A 19195-nucleotide genomic window follows, 5' to 3' on the forward strand; every position below is an offset into this window, starting at 1 on the left:
TCTCTCTCCATCTGACTCAGTCTGACTCCCCCTCTCTCTCTCTTTTATTACCTCTCCTTCTCTCTGTCCATCCTCCCCCCCTCACTCCCTTTCTCATCTGTCCCTCTCTCCTCACCTATTCTCTGATTAACTTCGAGCAAATGCAGCTTTCTACATCACCTGCTCACTAGCAATGGAAGGAGTGAGGCAGCAGTACAAGGAAGCAAGGAAGGAAGGAAGGAAAAGATGAAACTTGGAAAGACGGGTGAAATCTGAAGGTCTTTGCTCTGAGCGTGTAAAGAGGATAAAAGCAGTGAAAGAGTGCAGGACACGAAGAGAAACGAAAGGAATAAGAAGCGAAGGGACATCAGGAGTGACGGAGAGAGGAAGTGTGAGAAATAGGTAGGGAGGGAGGGAGGGAGGGAGGGAGGGAGGGAGATATGCAGATGAGGGAAGGTTTTGCAGGCTCCCTCTCACACTTTCCTTTGATGTGTGAAGTGTGTGAAATAAGATTAAGCGTGTGTGTGTGTGTGTGTGTGTGTGTGTGTGAAACAAAAGTTCGATTTTTGTGTAAATTTGAATTTTCTGCATTTACTTTTTTTTCTTAAAACAAAACTGAGAAGTAAGAAAAAAATCAATGGCACAAAAAAAGCAAAACAATCTGATGAGAAAAACATGATTTGCAACACAAACTCTGTATTTTCACTCTTTATTGGCTTCTTTTATGTGACCTGAAGAGCTGATCTGCAGTCAGCAGATCCTCTCGGGCTTTTTTCCGCTCATTGCCGAAGTAAAAAAAACCAAACTGGACCCACTGGTGGAGGTCGGCGGAGGAGATCAAGTCCGCTCTCAGCTTGTCTGTTAAATATAAAGCCACAGCTCAGCGTTAAGACCAGGAGCAGAAAGATTAAACTCACTCATTTGCACATTATATCTGTATATGTGGAACCCTGTAAGGGTGGGGGACTGTTTCTCGGCATCTGCCAGGCAACCAGCAGGGACGTTACTGCTGATCTCCACCAAAAAAAAAAAAAAGCGAATAAGTCTATTTCCCGAAATGTCGACCTGTTCTTCTGAGGCCTGTTCCGCTTGTCTGCATGTTGGGTCAGGTCTAATTGTCCTCGGCTCTGTTTGGATGGGGCCCCGACTGTCCTCCGGTCCGCTTGGATCATGTCCTTTTTCAAAAAATACATTAACAGATGCACATGGAGCCAGTTAGCTGTGTGAGTTCGTCCATGTTTACCTGTGTGTGTGTGTGTGTGTGTGTGTGTGTGTGTGTGTGTTTCATCAGTCAGTAATGGCCAGCCTGTGGCAGCTGCTCTCACACTCCAGGAAAAATCATGCCAGGGAAATAAAAAAATAAGAGAGAGAGAGAGAGAGAGAGAAGGAGAGAGATCAGATGAGAAAAAAGGTTTTGGCAGCAGGGAGGAGGAGGAGGAGGGGGAGGAGGAGGGGGAGAGAGAGAGGATCAGAAGGACGGGAGAGACGTGAGGAGAGGAAGCAGGTAGAAAAACAAAGATGGCAGGAGGTCAGACGAGGAGCGAGATGGAAGAGACCGGCGATGAAGAGGAGAAGGGTGTAAAGGGAGGAGAGGAGACGGTAGACGGAGGAGCGGAGGAGCGGAGGGGGAGGGGGGGGGGGGTGGAAGAACGTGGGAGACGGTGAGGTGGAAAAAGACGGGGGTGAGGAGTGAAAAAGAGTGAGAGAGTGAAGAAGGCACTCTGCTTCGTTCTCCCTCTGAGAGATGAAAGAGAGTCCACACGTGTTCCCTCCTCTTCCTCCCTCGTTCCCTCCTCTTCCTCAAGTCTGCTCATCTCACTCCATCTGATGTCCTGGAGTGTGTGTGTGTGTGTGTGTGTGTGTGTGTGTGTGTGTCATAGGGTTTATGTTTTATAACACACAGGCACATTTTCACTTTTAATCTTAATTGAACTCTCTTATTTTTGTATTTATTTATTTTTTTGGTAAATTTTTTTACATTACATTTCTGTATACACCTTTATAATCCACTAAACGTAAATTTTTTTCATTCATTTTCTGTTTTTCTTTTGAAAAACTAGAGGATTCATAACAGAGACCAACTAGAAAATCATGCACACTTCCCTTTTCCTGTTATTCCCCCCCATTCCAGGCAGCCATCGGCTCCCATTCACTGGAATATTGATTACGTGCTATAAGCAGTGTTACAGAGTTTGCTGATAGATTTTTGTTCTGTATGGAAGTGAATGGGAACTAATGGCTGCTTGGAAAGGAAAGCAGATCCAAATATGTAAAACACAGCAGCCTGATTTGTAGTAAACGCGCTCAAACAAATGAGAAACCACTGCTGTGGGTCTTTAAACTCCCGTCTGGTAATGACAGACCTCCTGGTTTTCACTTGGAAGTCTTTCTCTTAAACTACAGCAGCTGTTCAAAGATAAGTCGATAAAGGATATAATGAGTTTTGGGGAGGATGTGCCTTTAAAGAAATGCAAACTTCTTTTGTTGAGTGAATTAGACTCATTTAATTTGTTTTAATCTGATTGCAGCGAGTTTAATTTGATTCATCGTTGGGCTAATTTGTCTTTTGCTTTGAGTTGTTCCTCAGTAAGAGCTCAGTAGAGCCGCTTTAACCAACACATGAGACGGACACTGGATTATTTTTTTCCTCCTGTGTTTCCCTCCAGGTCCCCTCGCTGATGATGGACAGTCAGTTTTCAGAGTTCACCCCGGACATAACTCCCATCATGCTCGCTGCTCACACCAACAACTACGAGATCATCAAGCTCCTCGTCCAGAAGAAGGTGGCTACACGGGTTTCTGTGCATGTTTTCAGCTTTAGTTTGGGTTGCTAAATATTAAATGAGGAATTAATTCATGCATCTCATTAATTAGATGTTTAGCCGTGATGATTTATCCTTTATTGTGCTGCTCTTCTGTGCAGGTCACCATCCCCAGACCACACCAGATCCGATGTGACTGTGTGGAGTGTGTTTCCAGCTCAGAGGTAAGTGAGCGTTTCCCTCGCAGTGCAGGAGATCAATGTTTGGATATACAGTAATTACTCCCGTCTAGCACACACACGTCTCTCCTTAAATGATTAGATACCTTACGTTTCCTCTGCCATAAATCAGCATCCTCTCCTCCGTATTTTCTGCCTCTACTCTCTAATTAATCTTTCTGCTGCGCTGTAAAATGTTAATCACACAGTTTTCTTGTTGTTATTTGATCCTACTGAAGAAAACAGCATTTTAATTTGTTGTAAATAAGGAATCTACAGTTGGTACAGTTTTGGTTTATTTTATATTTTATTCTATTTATTAAGAGTACATTTTTTGTACCACTGCACTAAACTACTGTACTTAACTGTATATAAAGCAGGAAAAACAACCTACAGTAGTGAAATAATCCTATTTATGCATCGCTATTAATAGTTATTTATTATTTCAGACATGAGAGCTGATGTCCTCAAAGCTAGACTAAACTTTTGAGTAAATTCTGCAGGACTTTTACTTGTTATGGAGTGTTTTTTGGTTCTTCTTCTTAAGTAAAGAAGCTCAGCACAGAGCCAGTTTACTCTGAAGCCTGCAGGTCAGAGTTCGGCTTTAAACCAACCCTCCCTCCCCGTCTTGTTTTGCCTCCCTCTGTAGGTCGACAGTCTTCGGCATTCGCGGTCACGACTCAACATCTACAAGGCTCTGGCCTCGCCCTCCCTCATCGCGCTGTCCAGTGAGGATCCCATCCTCACCGCCTTCAGGCTGGGCTGGGAACTCAAAGAGCTCAGCAAGGTACGGACATCCAGGACATCCTCTTTTCATTTTTCTGCTCGCCGTGCAGGGTTCAGTGACCAGGGCAGGATCAACCTCATGGTTTCTGCACGTTTTTATTTCCTTACTGTCAAATTAAACGAGACACAGTAAGAGCGGGACCACCAGGAGCCTTCAGAGTGGCTTCGGTCCTCCTTGGCATCGATTCTCCGAGCACTCAAGTGAACTCTACTGGAGGGAGGCCACATGCTAAACTTAATGGGCTGTTAAAACCGATGTGGAAGCAGCAGTATCACATATTATTTACGCTGCTCATTTTCCTTAAGTGTCTCCTGATGTTGTGCTATTACAGTAAGCGACTGTTTAGCTCCATTTTAGCAGTAAGTTCTAGCACTGTAATCACAATCAATCACTCTTTAGTGATTCCTTCAGGCTAAGAATATGTTTTTTCAAGAGCAACTCCACCATAAAGGATTCAGATGCACTTCTGTGTCAGTGATACTTTTATTTTTGAGAACATGAAGCAGCACAGGGAGCTTTCAGACCTGACCAGTAGTTCTACGGAGATGGAGACATTAAAGTCAAAGTCCTGGTGCCTTTATAGATTCATAAATACATCAGAAAGGTTTCCTTCCTCTTTCTTAACCTGGACTGACGTCCTCTCCTCAGGTGGAGAATGAATTTCGTCAGGAGTACGAGGAGCTGTCTCAGCAGTGCAAACGCTTCGCCAAAGACCTCCTGGACCAGGCCAGGAGTTCTAGAGAGCTGGAGACCATCCTGAACCACAGAGACAACGACCAGAGCGAGGAGCTGGACCCCAGACAGTGCCACGACCTGGCCAAGCTCAAGCTGGCCATCAAATACCATCAGAAAGAGGTAGGGACTCGGCCTGGAGACTGAGTGCAGTTTTGATTTTGGTTTATTTTCCTGACATGTTTTCAAAAAAAAAAAATCTCAAGGCTCTCAAAACCACTTTAGAGGAGCCCAGAAATGCACCGCCATCGGTGTTCTCCCTGGTTACAGGGAAGTTGACATTTTAAAGAAGGTTTTTGAAGATTGTTCACCTGACAGCAGCCATGATGTCGAGTATAGTAAGCCGTGTAGGTGTGTGTGTGTGTGTGTGTGTGTGTGCTTCACGTACTTATGTGCATCTTCACTGGTGTGGAGGTTGGTTATCACATACCATTATATGAGTTTACTCTTGCAGCATGGATCCAGGGTTATTGAAGTCACTACAGCTTGTACAGCTCTCAAATCAAATCAAATCAACTTTATTGACCAAGTTTGAACAGGCAAACACGGAATTTGACTTGGTGAAAGTTGACTCTCTATGTACAGTGAAGGAAAGAACAGGACAATATAAACAATATAGAACTCTTTGACAACAGTATATACAGTGGAGGTAGGCGTAGTGCAGAATTGCAGTGCAAGAAAGTAGTGCAAAAGTTGCATATGTGCAGGGGGGGTGGGACTATTTACAGTGGATCCTGAGACTCTGAGGCTAGTGGGAGTTCGGGGTGTGAGGGGTCTGCAGAGATGAGCTCTGACCACGTTAGCATGTAAATGTGTTTCCACACGTCAGTGCCCTGAAGGCTCCATACTAAACATTACATGCTAACTGTTTGCATGCTATGCCATCTGTGCTCAACATGCTATCGTGTCTAATATCATACACCAAACTCAACATTTATCGTGCAAACATGCTAAATGTTGATAACAAGCAACAGCTGCAACAGCTTAATTTTAGCACATTAGGTTTACAGTTAATTATTGTTTATTTGCATTGCGGTTCATTGTGTTGAAAATATGGAAATTTAATATATATGCATTTATGAAAGCGCCATATATGTGATATACTGTATTTAAGACATGTACTGTACATCCAAATTCAGTTTTATATATGAGCATATGTGGGATTTATATATTTTACATATACGCTAACTGTCTGTGTCGAGCCTGAATGTAAACATTGATAATACGTCCATGCAACAGAACAAGAACAGAGATATATATGTCTATCACCAGTATTTGGTCATATATGGAAACATAAATATTCTGATTTCATTTATATATAACACATCCTATATTCCTATAATCTATCCTATATCTTAAAGGTTTTATATGTCTATAATATATGTCCATATGTGATGTACATCATATGGCACAACCTCAGTGGTAAAGGGACATAATGGGCATATTAAAACACAAACACTTACACATGCAGTCCCACAGCACAACATTTCCTCATCTTGGACCAAATTGAGGGACTTTGCTGCGCTGCTCATGGGATTTGTCCGAGGAGGGTGAGAATGCAAGAGGATGCACGCAATGGGCACAGAAAGGAGGGTTGATGAGCAGGTAAAAAAAAAAAAGAGGGAGGTTTGGAAAGGGTGGGGAGGGAAATCTTAGGACGGAGCGAGATAATGAGCTGGAGCAACTGTGAGGGGAAACAAAGCGAGCAAACACAAGATTTAATGGGACAGAAAGAGAGAAGAATAGAGAGCCAGAGGGATTGGAGCGAGCGCATGAGCGGGAAAGAGATGGAGATTTGATGGGATGGAGTCAGAGACAGAAACAGAGTTAGAAAACCCCAAGGCGGTGTCTGTCTCTCCGTCCGTCCGCCTGTCTGTTCCCTGCTGTTTCCAGCTTTCCGCGACAAAAGGATGCTGCCAAGACGGATGTGAAAGGGACGGAGCGAGGGGTGGAGAAGGAGGGATGACAGCAGCCACGGGATGATATGTGGATGGATTGAGGGAGACAGGGAGATAAGAGCAGGAAGTGGAGTGCTTTCTCTCCCTTGAGGAGGAGAGGTGACACAGGTGTAGATCTGAAGAGGGAAGATAGACAGAAGGAGTGCTAGACCGACTAGCGACATGCTTTCTCATCCTGGGTTGGGAAGATCACAGGGACAAAGATGTAAGGATCTTTACTTGTCTGTACTAGACAGAAGAGTTTTCACAGCTTTTATTTCTTTGCACACACGAGGTTACGCTGCACACCATCAAAATAATCCTCAAATTATTAGGAATTAAAAAGCCTGCGTCCAATAGTCCTACGGGTAAAGTTCATTGACATTTTTCAATACAGCGTCAACATTGATTCCAAGGTGACACTTTTAAATTTAATAAGCCAATTTCTCAAGCAAAAGCCGCCATATAATTTATGATAAAGTGCCAGGGGTGTCAAACATACGGCACGCGGGCCAAAACCGGCCCACCAGAGTGTCCAATCCGGCCCTATCTGTTTTGTAAAAAGATACTTCATTAAATGTGAACATTTTCAGAACGTACTTGCACTTTTTTGCACTAAAACAAAGGGAAACATTTGGAGTTGTCGTTATTTAAAGGTTATTATGCTGTGATTTTACTGGTCCGGCCCACTTGAGTTCGAATTGGGCTGCATGGTACATTTTCATTGATAATATGATCTAATTACATACTAAAGATTACACACATTATTTTTCATATGCTAACTGTGCTAACGTTAACCATCTAACCGTATGTGTTCACATGCTAGTATGTTGGGTGTCACATAGGCTACATGCAGCACACTGGCAGGTTAACATGCTAGTTGTGTGTAGGTTACTATGCTAACTGAGGTCATGCTATGCACCCATGTAAGAACTTTGGCTCAAACACTATATGGAGCAAAAAAGCCGTCCCACTGAACAGTTTGAGGTGCAAACAGAGTTGGAGCACATCGACTAAACATAGGGACAATTTCACTTTCAGCGTTAGAGCCATCGATAAGGAGAGAGAACGGGAGACGGTGCGGTGATGCAGTAAAAGATGAAGAGGAAAAGTTGGAAGAGAAGTGCTTTTCCACACAGATTTAGTAGGATGGAGGGATGAACAGACAGCGGTGACAGCGGTGAAGATTTAGGAGGAACGTTATGTCCCTGGTGTGGTGGACGAAGGTGAAGGATAGATGGAGCAATAACGGGTGTCTTACCTCGCTGCCCTGAGTAGTTTCGGTGGAGAACACTGCGGTGGGTGGGATGTGTGAAAGTGATGAAGAGAAGCATGGAAACTGCTTACCTGCCCTTGTGTGGTAGTGACAGAGGTGATGATTTAACATAATGTAGTCAGGCTTAGTGAGGAGGCAGCGGCAGAGGGAGAGATGACTGAAGAAATTAGCATATAAATTGATAACTTTAAAAGAAGCTCCAGGTAGATAACTCAATGTGCAGCTTAAACATCAACTCCTTAGTGACCAGAACATTTTCTAGTCCTCACAGGTGTGAGCAGCGCTGACACTATTTCCCCACTGGCTTAAGTATTTTGTTCATCCCTGTGTGTATTTTACACAGATAACACAGTGCTTGGAGGGTAAAATACATTTTGAACCTGTGGACTAACCAATCTATGAATCTGCTGATTGTCTCTAATTCTGTTTGAACACAGACAGTAAATGCTGCCCCCACAGTTATTTCTAATGCGAGGTGTCTAAAGTGTTGTCATAAAAGTCATTTTCAATGGAAACTGACGCCCAACACTTGTCGCTGTGTGATGGGTGTGGCATGATGCCAATAAAGTTGAGCTGGTCTCAGCTTATTTCAGTGCTCCAATGACGCCACGAAGCGTCAACCAATCGTATGTTTTTGTTTCGCCATAACCGTTTTATTTACCGACTAACACATTTTAAAATACACTGGCGAGTTGCGGCAGTGTGTTATTCAGCTAGCTGACACTGTGCTAGCTAACATTAGCCTCTGTGTGTTGCTGTATATTTACCAGCTAATAAAGCTAACAATAAATTGATAGATGTGCAAAACCTTGACTATAAACAAGTCAACAAGTGGTTAAGCAGCACTTCAGCAGTGACTCGTCAGTGTAGCCAAGGATATTTATGCAGTTAAGGCCATGGTGTGTTTTCTGTATTGACAGAAAGTCAGAATAATGTTTCTGCTGCCTAATTTTACCATTAGCTGGACTCCTTGATCTTTGGTTGCCTTCTATACCCACCATCCACCTCATTAAAGGAAATCATTGTCATCCCAACAACCGGTCATACATTTTTTCTTCTCTATTTCGCACTTTAGACAGTAATACACTAATTAAATACCTGTCATGCTTTCTTGTGATGTGAGTCGCAGAGACTCAGAGGAACTCGGTCTGCTTTTCTGCTGTCTGCCTGCACTGAAGGGGGCTAACATCTACTACACCTTGCTGGGAGGTATAATTGGCTGCAACTCTAGCAGAGTAGTCCTTTGAGCAAGACTCATACAGAAAGTAGAAAGTCTTATTTTTCAAAACATCCCGTGGCGTTCTGGAGACTGCAGGAGCGACTCCAGCCTTAAAATAACACACTCTCAAATTTAGACCGAGGAGGGAGGGAGGAGGAGGAGGAGGAGGAAATAAATAAGGAGCACGATGGGAAGATGTAAGGAGTTGGAAAGTAAAGTAAAAGGGAGCAAGGAGGAAGAGAGAGAGCTGTCAGTGCTTAATAAGACATTCTCAAATTGTTGAGAGGTGAAGAGGAGATGGAGGGTTAGTTGGAGAGAGAAAGATGAAGGTGCAAAAAATATGTATCTGCCACTAAGGCAGAGAGACAGGCAGTGGGGTACTCCATGTTCTTCAGCCAGGATATATTATATAGTGTGATTTAGATTTTTGATACAGGAAACTTTCAAATACTCGTTCATGAACTCTGAGCAATCAAACACTCTGTTATGAACACATGTCCAAATCCTGGTTGCTTTAAAAACTCTGCAGCCTGCAGATGCCCCGACAAATGTGAATCTTGTTTGGCAGCGTCGTCTCACATAAGCATTCGTGCCAATAAAAGTCGCTGAACTGACAGACACAGACGCTTAGAGGAAAGCTGAAAGATGAACAGAGACGGAGGAGGACACACAAACAGAGACGGGAGCAAATGGAAAGAGAGAAAGACGGAGAAAGGGAGAGGGAAAGATGGGAAGAGTGAGAAAGAGACACAGGACAGTGGGGGATGTTTGATTTTAGAAGAAAGACACCGACAAATTTATGTTTAGAATTATTTTCCTGAGAGACGAAGACGGTGGAGTGAGACGTTGGTGATCAGGAGGAAGAGCATTATTTAAGAGTAAAATGAAAAAATATGAGGGTGAATGAAGGACAAAAGGCAAAGAAATTAATGAAGTAATAAAGAAATTAATATTTAATATCTCATTAGACTGACTGTGTCTTAGCTGCGACTTACTATTCTGATAACGAATGAAAGCTAATATTAAAAATAAAATACTTCTAACCAGCTGGTTACCATTAACAAAAACAGGTTATACATGTTTGCCAACTTCTAGTAAGATTATGTGAAAATAAGATCACATCATCTGCAAATTAACGACGCCAATTGTTTATGCCTTTTAACATCATAGGCTCTCTGATAATCCTTTCGCTAAAATAACCACACTTGTCTGGTGCCTTTTGCTTCCCTAATTACTTTTTAATTTTAAAAGTTAGCTATATTGATACATTTATAATCAGTATGTGCGTTACGCTCTTGAGACATCGTGGAAGTTTAAAAGCAAATTCATTTTGCTTTTGTTTTGTATTTAATTCTTAAAACTGTGGCAATATCTACATTTGATTTTTATTTATTTCCCTGAACCAAAGCATATGTATGTTTGTTATCAGCCATGTAAAGATAGTCACAGATAAGAAACAGGATAAAATAGTTCTGTGACTTATTAAAACACTTTATTATTACATTATTATTATTACATTGAACTGTGTTAAAGAATTAAAGTGGTTCATCAAAATCACTGTAGGACAAAACGTTTCAGTAAAGTCGGTGAAAGTTTAATGTCACTGAATGACAATTACTTTTTGGATTTTGGAAATATTTTTGGGTCAAAAGCTTATTTTCTTTACTATTATCTTCTGTTTATAAGAATAGTTTTGGATCTTCTCTCTATTCTTTTAATCAATTTATTCCTAAAGATCACAGATTTGTTCATAGATGATTGTTGATGCGTCCATTTCGGACCAAGACGACCTCACCGTTCGTCCTTTTAAAGTCGAGCCAAGTTTGTTTGTATGGAACATTTCAACAAGGCAATTCAAAGTGCTTTACATAAAACATTAAAAAGCATTGTGACAGAGTGCAAAAGAAACACATAAAACCCATTATAAAAGGACATTTAAATACAAAAAAAGCAGAGGCACAAGAGAAATAAAATGCTGAAATAGAATAAAGCAGGTATAAAATTACAAGAATAAAAGTTAGACTGCAGTGCAAGAGATGAATAAAGAGTTTGATTTAATGAACAGAAAAGTCTGAAACTGCAGGAGTTTAACATTTTTACTTATACTGAAGTTAATTTTGTCGTGAGAGGACGAAGAGACGAAGAGAGCAGCCGGCGTGGTTATAAAGGACGTTGGACGCCATGACAACGCCAGATGTTGACACACACACAGATGCCACATTAGCCTCTGCAGATGCCCTTGTGTGTGTGTGTGTGTGTGAACATGCAGATGTTTCTTCGCAGTCTCAGGAGATCGCTGACGAACGCTGTCAGGACTCTTACGTAAGCCCTCCACGTACTGCGACCTCTCCCTCCTCTCCATCTTTCTTTCTTTCTCCCTCCTTCTGCCTCTCATTAATTAATATTACATCTTCCCCTCTCTTTCCTTTCATCTTTTCCCTCCATCCTCACCCTCCTTTCTCTCTCTCTCTCTCTCTCTCTCCTCTCAGTCTCTCTTCTTCTTATCTCTCGCTGACTCTGTTGTGTTTTTACCCTTTGCACATCTCTCTTTTGTGTCTCCGTTCGTCTGTTTGTCACTCTGGATAACCTCCTCTTAGCTGCCTGCTTTGTTCCCTTATTCCTCATCTGTAGTGTGTGTGTGTGTGTGTGTGTGTGTGTGTGTGTGTGTGTGTGTGTGTGTGTGTGTGTGTGTGTGTGTTTCATGTTCTTTTTGCATGCAAATGTGTGTTGATGTGTATGTTTGTCTACGAAAAAGGTCGAGGTGTCGCACGCTAAGTGCTGCCACGGTGTTTCACCAACATTTCACCATGTCTTAGAGCAAATTACATAATGCTGCATAATGTGTGTGATGGAAAACGGAGACCTGCACATCCTTTGTTGTCTCTTTATTGTTCCTGCAGGAAATCACACCGTTTGCTCTCGCACACACACACACACACACATAACTATATACACACACATATGCTTCCACACATTAATGCATCTTTAAGTAATTGCACAGACTATTGTTGCAAATTCTGATTTAAATGTATGTCTTAATACATAAATGCTGCGTCTGCAAACTCATAAATATATCGCTGCATTTGATGTTGGAAAATTTGATGAATGATGTGAATCACAGCCTCAGCTGCGCTAGCAAATGTTAGCATGCTAAGACTCTAAACTAATCAATAGGAATACATACTAATTTAACAGTATATAATACATATTAATACTCATAGAGTTTTTGCAGTTAGTTTACAAAAATACTACCATTTTATATTAAGGAAATTATAATTGCACCATCAACAGCACTCTGAAAAATCAACCAAGATTACAACTTGTTGGTAGTTTCACAGTCTGCAGAAAAACATTCACATATATGGGAAAAATAAATGCACATTCCTTCCTGTTCCCCTTTCAAACTAAAAGCCCTATAGCATTTCTCCGCATGGAATCCATTCATTTAGTGCTTTTATTTTCTGTTTACATGACATTTATAATGAAATGAGGTGAAATATTGGATTGTTTATGACAAAGGCAAACTCAGTGTGGAAATATACAACACACACACACGTGTGTGTGAGCGGCAGACGTGACGTAGGCTGTGGCTGTGGTCGACACTGATAACATTACACCAGCTACACATCAGTATGTTAGCATTGTTAGCACGCTGACATTAGCATTTAGTGTAGCGCCTGAGGCCTCATAGAGCTGCCGGCATGTCGGTACAGTCTCAGTTATTGCTGGTGAGGCCTGGGGGGCCTCTAACATGGCCGCCAGTGGGGCGTTGTATTACCTCGATTATACATATTACACACGACAACCTTGTACTGAACATGACCAGCCGTGTGTGTGTGTGTGTGTGTGTGTGTGTGTGTTTGGCGTACGTATGAGTGTGTGCACATGTTTGCCTCTCTGTAAGAGTGTGCCAGTGTGAGCACATCCTCAGTCAGCATTCTGCTACCTGATCAATGCAAATTACATCTCCAATATACTCTCCATGTCTCTGTGGGATCAATACATGCTGCTGCACACACACACACACACACACTCAAGCATTCCACACACTCCTCCCCGGCTCACTCTTCTCCTTTATCATCCTCTCATTCTTCGCGTCCCTCGCTCCATCACGTCTTTTTAACCTTGTGTCACCGTCTCCGGGGAAACCTGGTCATCCGTTCGACTTGTCCTCCATTCTTTCCTTCATCTCCTCATTATTTCTCCTCCTCCTCCTCCTCCTCCTCCTCCTCCTCCTCCTCCTCGTCCCTCTGCATGTGTCTTCCTAACCCACCTACTTCCTCTCTTCTCCTCGTCTCCTCTCTTGTTTCCTTTCCCCTTCCTCTCCTCCTTGCTTGTCTCCTCTCCTCTCATTTTTCCTCTCCTCAACTTTCCTCATCATTTCTCTCCCTCTCCCTTTTTGTCCCCCTCTCATTTTATCCTCCCCCTTTTCTTGTCTCCTTTCCTTCATCTCCTCGTCTCTCATTTTCTCTGCCCTCTCCTCCTCTCCTCCTCTCCTCTGCTGTCCTCTCCCTGTAGATGTGGTCATGGTTATTGATCCAACTTTCAACCTTTCCTCTGATAAACCGAACAGAAAGAGACAGAGGGAGGGAGGGAGGGAGGGAGGGAGGTTTGAAGTGTGAGGAGTTACGTAACAGCAAAGTAACTTTGGGTTTCAACTCAGTGGTTCCAACTTAATGGGTAAATGGCTCACACACACACACACACACACACACACACACACACACCACAGGTTACCCATCATGCCGAGGGTCTTTAAATCCGAAATAAATTCTCAGATTGACTGTTTGACACACAGGAAGTAATGAACTATATCCAGCTGGCTGGCAGAGAGGTGCAGGATACCCCTTCACAGCACCTCTGTGGTGCATTCTGGGTAGTTCTGATTAAAGGCCTAACTGGAAAAAGGGTGGAAGAGGAGAGGCAGAGGAGACGTGGATCGAGGAAAGAGGGAGTGAGGAGAAGAGTGGAGGAGAGGAAGGAAAAGGAGACAAAAGAGGAACGAGTTTATGTGTTGTAGGAAAATAGAAACCTGTGGATTTTATTCAGTCAGCAGTCAGAAATGGAGGCATTAAAGCAAAATCTGTCTTAAATCTGTCTTATGGTGTGGCAACGCTCGGTTAGGTTTAGGCACAAACACTCCGTGGTTAGTGGTATGAAAATGGTCCTGTGTTGTCATGGTTACAGTGATAACCACGTGATTAAGGTTGAGGAAGTGATCGTGCGAAAAACATTTTGCGTGGAAGCGCGTGCATTCGTATCAAATAAATAAATCCTAGATGTCCACACGCTGGTTGACGCTCCCATGAACGTTTACTGTGGTGTTCAGGACACGAGCACAAAGGCGTCACCTGACAGGTCACATGACTGCAGAAATAGTGATCCAGACACAACAGACTTTATTAGATTATAAGGAACAATGTACGATCTCCTCTAAAGCACTTGTGTGTTTGTCTTTTGTGTCGGCGGCCTGTTAAATATGTGGGTTATTGCCACACGTGTTATTTTTCTCCTTCCGCTGAAAAAGCCTCCCTCTGTTTTCAAAGGAAATGTTTCTCGCTCTTTGAAGGAGAAATAAATGAAGCATAACTGCAAGTCAGGTCAGGTTCACATCTCAAATTTGCGTGTTTGCTTCAGTCAGGTTGCGTCTTAGTCGTTTCCTGTTTCCATCCTCTGAAAAGTAAAAGTAAAGAAAAATCAAGTCACATGTTGAGAAAATATACGTACTGAGCCTTTAACGCCCCGCCATCAGACTCAAACACCTTTAATGATTAAGACCGTCGTTTAATGGGAACTCTCTCTGCACTGATGATCGGTGTTTATTAGTGCTGAGTCAAGAGCGCACACACACACACACACACACACACACGCACACGACTGGCTGTAGATACACACACACACACACACACACACACACACACACACACACACACACATGACTGGCTGTAGATACACACACACACACACACACACACGACTGGCTGTAGATACACACACACACACATAACTGGCTGTAGATACACACACACACACACACATGACTGGCTGTAAATACACACACACACACACGACTGGCTGTAGATACACACACACACACACACACACACACACACACACACGACTGGCTGTAGATACACACACACACACACACACACACATGACTGGCTGTAAATACACACACACACACACACGACTGGCTGTAGATACACACACACACACACACACACACACACACACGACTGGCTGTAGATACACACACACACACACACACACACACAACTGGCTGTAGATACACACACACACACACACACACACACACACACACACACACTAAATGCCCCCCCCCCCCCGGAGGTAAACCGCTGCCCTGTTTTTAATTCCACACACACGAGCACAGCAGCTACATGCTGCAGTCAGATTGCCCCGGGGTGTGATGGTGTAACGATCAGCTGTGTGCAAACCTGTGGCACCTCCCAGGTGAGAGAGAGAGAGGGGGAGGAAGGGGGGAGGGGGGCAGCAAAGGTCAGGGGTGATGGAGAGGTGATGACAGCGGAGTAATGAACGAGAGACGGCCGAATTTGAGAGGTGAAGCAGGTGGAGAGATTGAAGAGAGAGATGTGAAGGAGGAGGAGGGGGGAGTAGGAATGAATGAAGAGGTGAGGACAGAGAAACGGCAGCGTCTGATGGATCTGATGGATCTGATGGATCTGATGGATCTGACCTCGGCGGTTTGAAGAGTTGAGCCTAAAATTTAGACCTGGTCCAAACCTGATCCAGGCTTAATCTGGTTTAAACTCAATTCTTGCCCGATCCCGTTCCAATCCCAATCTGATTACCGTGCAATCTGAGCGAGATCTACCAATTAGAAATCAACTTGATGACGCTAACCTGATCCTGACCTCATGTTACTGTCAGTGTGTGTGTGTGTGTGTGTGTGTGTGTGTGTGTGTGTGTGTGTGTGACGGGGCTAAATGAATATTAACGTTGTAATTTCAATGAGAACAGTTTATAGTTAATGTTATTATTCCTGACAGTGACTCTGTTGGCTGCATCCACTCCTGTGACATTTTAAATGCTTACTTCGTTTGATGGAACGTACCGGGAAACGGAGAGCAGGTGATAAAACCTGTAGGAGAGAGCAGGAGGTGGGGATGGCGGAGGGAGCGACAGACAGACAGACAGACAGACAGACAGACAGGCAGACAGACAGGCTGGCGGTTATGGAGACGGCACGACAGGTGGAGGAAAGACATGATCAGCAAGAGAAGAAAGAAAAGCGGAGCGAGGTGGAGAGGTGGAACGCAGGAGACCAACTCAGAAATAGAGTCAGCAAAAGAACGAGTGAGTCACTCTCAGCGGGGCGGTGGAATACATTTCTCCTGGTTTTATTTCCCTCTGTGTCTCGTTCTCTTTTTTTTTTTTTAAGGCGAGTAACCTGTGCAGGGAAAAGATGGAGGAGAGAGAATGACAATACGTAGAAGAAAAGTGGGCGATTCATCTTTTTAAAGTGTTGTTTTTTTTCTGACAGAAAAGAGGTGAGGGAGGTAAAGAAGGATGTAAAGCAGAGAGTTAGAGGAGTACAGGAAGCAGCAAACACCTAAACAAAGTCTGCGACGTTTTGATAAATGACAGCAATCAGAGAGAGATGGTGAGGGAGAACAAAGTGATATTAAAAGAGGGGGAGTACGTGGAGTTATTTTGGGGGAACGGGAGAAGAAAACAAAGGGCAGCAAGTGAGAGATGCATGTAAAATAGACTTCAGGAGGAAAAAACAGTCTTAAATTTGTGGCTGTCGACGCTTTTCATCGCAAGCTATTAACTTCTAAAGGTGAAAACTGTCCACAGTTTCCAGCAGCGAGCAAAATAAAGGCGGTAAACACTGGAAACACTTTAATCAGCCGTCTTGCCAACACTTAGATAAGTAAATATGAAGTCACCTCCACGAAGCTGTACTCAAAATTAGCTCGACTGTGAAACTAATCACCGAGCTCTCTCTCGTTTGTTTAATCCACAGAAACTACAAGTTGCTGTTACTGTAGGTGGATTGTAGATGGAGCCAAGCTTCCTTTAAGTCTTCCACCACCAGCGTTTAACTATTAAATTACTCCTGTGTAAAGACAGGAGGATCTTCTATGTCTAAGGTAACACTGAGGCATTTATCTGACGCATCGGTTGAGCATTTTTGCAAAGCAGCCGTCGTAACCTGTTGTTTTTAAATGACATTTTGAGATGCTCACAGCAGCACTAATGGAAATCCTTTCTCTCTCGCTGTCCTGCAGAGGAGGTAGAGAACTTGGCCGAGATCTGAAAGTATGAGAAATCAGTCCTCTACAGATCTCTCTCTCTCCTCCAACACCAGTTTTTCCCCTCATTCCTCTTCCTGGTGTGTCTTTTAGTCATCCGGGCTCTGAAAATGAAATTCAAAGCGCCACACTGACACTTGTGGTTTATTTCTCCTCTTCTGCTTCCTTCTTTTTCTGTCGCTCCTCATTTTTGCTCTCCCGGTGGTTTCGATCCGTCTCTCAGTCTTTTCACCATTTAAACCCTGTTTAACCCACAATAACCCCCCTGAAACATTCATGTGTGTGTGTGTGTGTGTAGGTGTGTGTGTGTGTGTGTGTGTGTAGGTGTGTGTGTGTGTGTTTGAATCATTTAAATGTCTTTTTTTTGGCTGTGGGCCTGTGATACCTGCAGTCCTGCTAAATTATACATTAACAGCGGTCTCAATAATAAATGGATTGTGTGCTTGTGTGCTGAAGTGTGTCCACTCAAGTGTGTGACTTTATTTGTTTGCAGGTGTGTGTGTGTGTGTGTGTGTGTGTGTGTGTGTGTGTGTGTGTGTGTGTGTATGGTTGAGTAATCCGCCGCAGCAGTTGAATAATATATTTACCTTCATTCATGTTTTATTCACCACATCCAAATGAATTATTGCTCTAATTAATCTAACTCATGTTCTCAATTAGAGGGGTACACACACACACACACACACACACACACACACACACACACACACACACACACACACACACACTCAGGTGTACACATATAACATTTTACTGATCTTAAAAAGGAGGAGAATCTGCTTTATTGGCCAAATGTGAGCACATACAGTGGATCTGTCTTTGTTTTTTGCTTCTTTCAATCAAACAAATCCAAAGTTTTCCTCAAGGTTCTTCGCTGTCTGTACAGAAAAAGACCTCCTCAATCTTTAGACCATCGACCTGAATGAGGAAGTGGGACAGGGGGCCTCCTGCTCCTCTGGTCGTCCACCACCAGCTCAGTGGTTCAGGTGACGAAGCTCTCGGTCGTCTCCAACAGCTTGTTTCTCGCTTCAGTGGAATCATTCATGTCAGTATAGCGATAACTTCTGTTTCCCAACAAAATACACTTGATATCATTAAGTGCCTCCAAGTCCCCAAGGATAAGGATGTATGGACTTCAACTTGAGTGGTTTCGGCTTAGCTACCACACGGCGGCTATTCTCGTCAGACTATCTGACAGGAATGGGAGAAAGACGTGAGTGGGTGGAGAGGAAAGAGGAGCAGACATGTTGAGAGACGAAGAAAAACAAGAGCGAGCAACAGATGGGAAGGATTTACAGGATCAAAGACGAATAGAAAGGAGCGAAGAAGCTCCACGCACGTGCAGAGGCAGATTGAATTAGCGTTAGCGTAGCTTTGGGATCATATGTGTCTTTGTTCAGGAGCGAGGGTAGATCGCATCAGGCCATGCAGAAATTGAATTATCCGACGCTACAAAGCGTAGCGTAGCCGCGGTTAGCATATTTCTTAGTTTAGTGGTCAAAGCAGATTGCCCAGAAATTGAATTAGCAGGAAAGTGGCTTCAGATAGCAGATTGTAGTTTAATGTCGGGTGCTGAATTAAGTGGAGGGACCCGAGCATGTGACACCGGACGGGTTAACTCACATTGCACATTGCATTCAATCGCTTCAGGCGGCCGATGCATGTTGAACAGATCATTACGTGTCACTGCGATATGTCTACAAGAGAGTCCGGGCTGACGGCGTTAAGCCCCCTCCCCTGTAAGGTAAAGGTGGATGCTGGTGGGGTTTTATATGATATATGAGCTGCAGCAGGCAGCAAAAACACGGAGCTTTGCTGAAAAGAGTGTGTATGCTGCAATGAGAAGAGTGTATGATGCGCTCAACTGTCTGCGGGCTGCACAGGAAGCCACCTACAACTAGAGGAGGAAGTCCTCGTCTCAAAGTCTGAAAAGCCGACCACAGAGAGTTCAGATCAGTGACTGTGACAGAAGAGGTTCGCAG

At 43.4% G+C, this 19195-nt stretch overlaps 1 protein-coding gene across 1 annotated transcript in view; it reads left to right on the forward strand.

Moving 5' to 3' along the window:
• Positions 1–19195, forward strand: part of trpc5a (transient receptor potential cation channel, subfamily C, member 5a) — a 62582-nt gene that overhangs the window by 5567 nt on the left and 37820 nt on the right. The window contains exons 4-7 of the mRNA XM_070854477.1: positions 2646–2762; positions 2903–2965; positions 3609–3746; positions 4395–4601. Of these exons, the coding sequence (XP_070710578.1) occupies positions 2646–2762; positions 2903–2965; positions 3609–3746; positions 4395–4601 (525 nt within the window). The remainder of the gene's footprint in view (positions 1–2645; positions 2763–2902; positions 2966–3608; positions 3747–4394; positions 4602–19195) is intronic.

The sequence above is a fragment of the Pempheris klunzingeri genome, chromosome 23, assembly GCF_042242105.1.
Source record: "Pempheris klunzingeri isolate RE-2024b chromosome 23, fPemKlu1.hap1, whole genome shotgun sequence".
In the NCBI taxonomy this organism is placed as follows: domain Eukaryota; kingdom Metazoa; phylum Chordata; class Actinopteri; order Acropomatiformes; family Pempheridae; genus Pempheris; species Pempheris klunzingeri.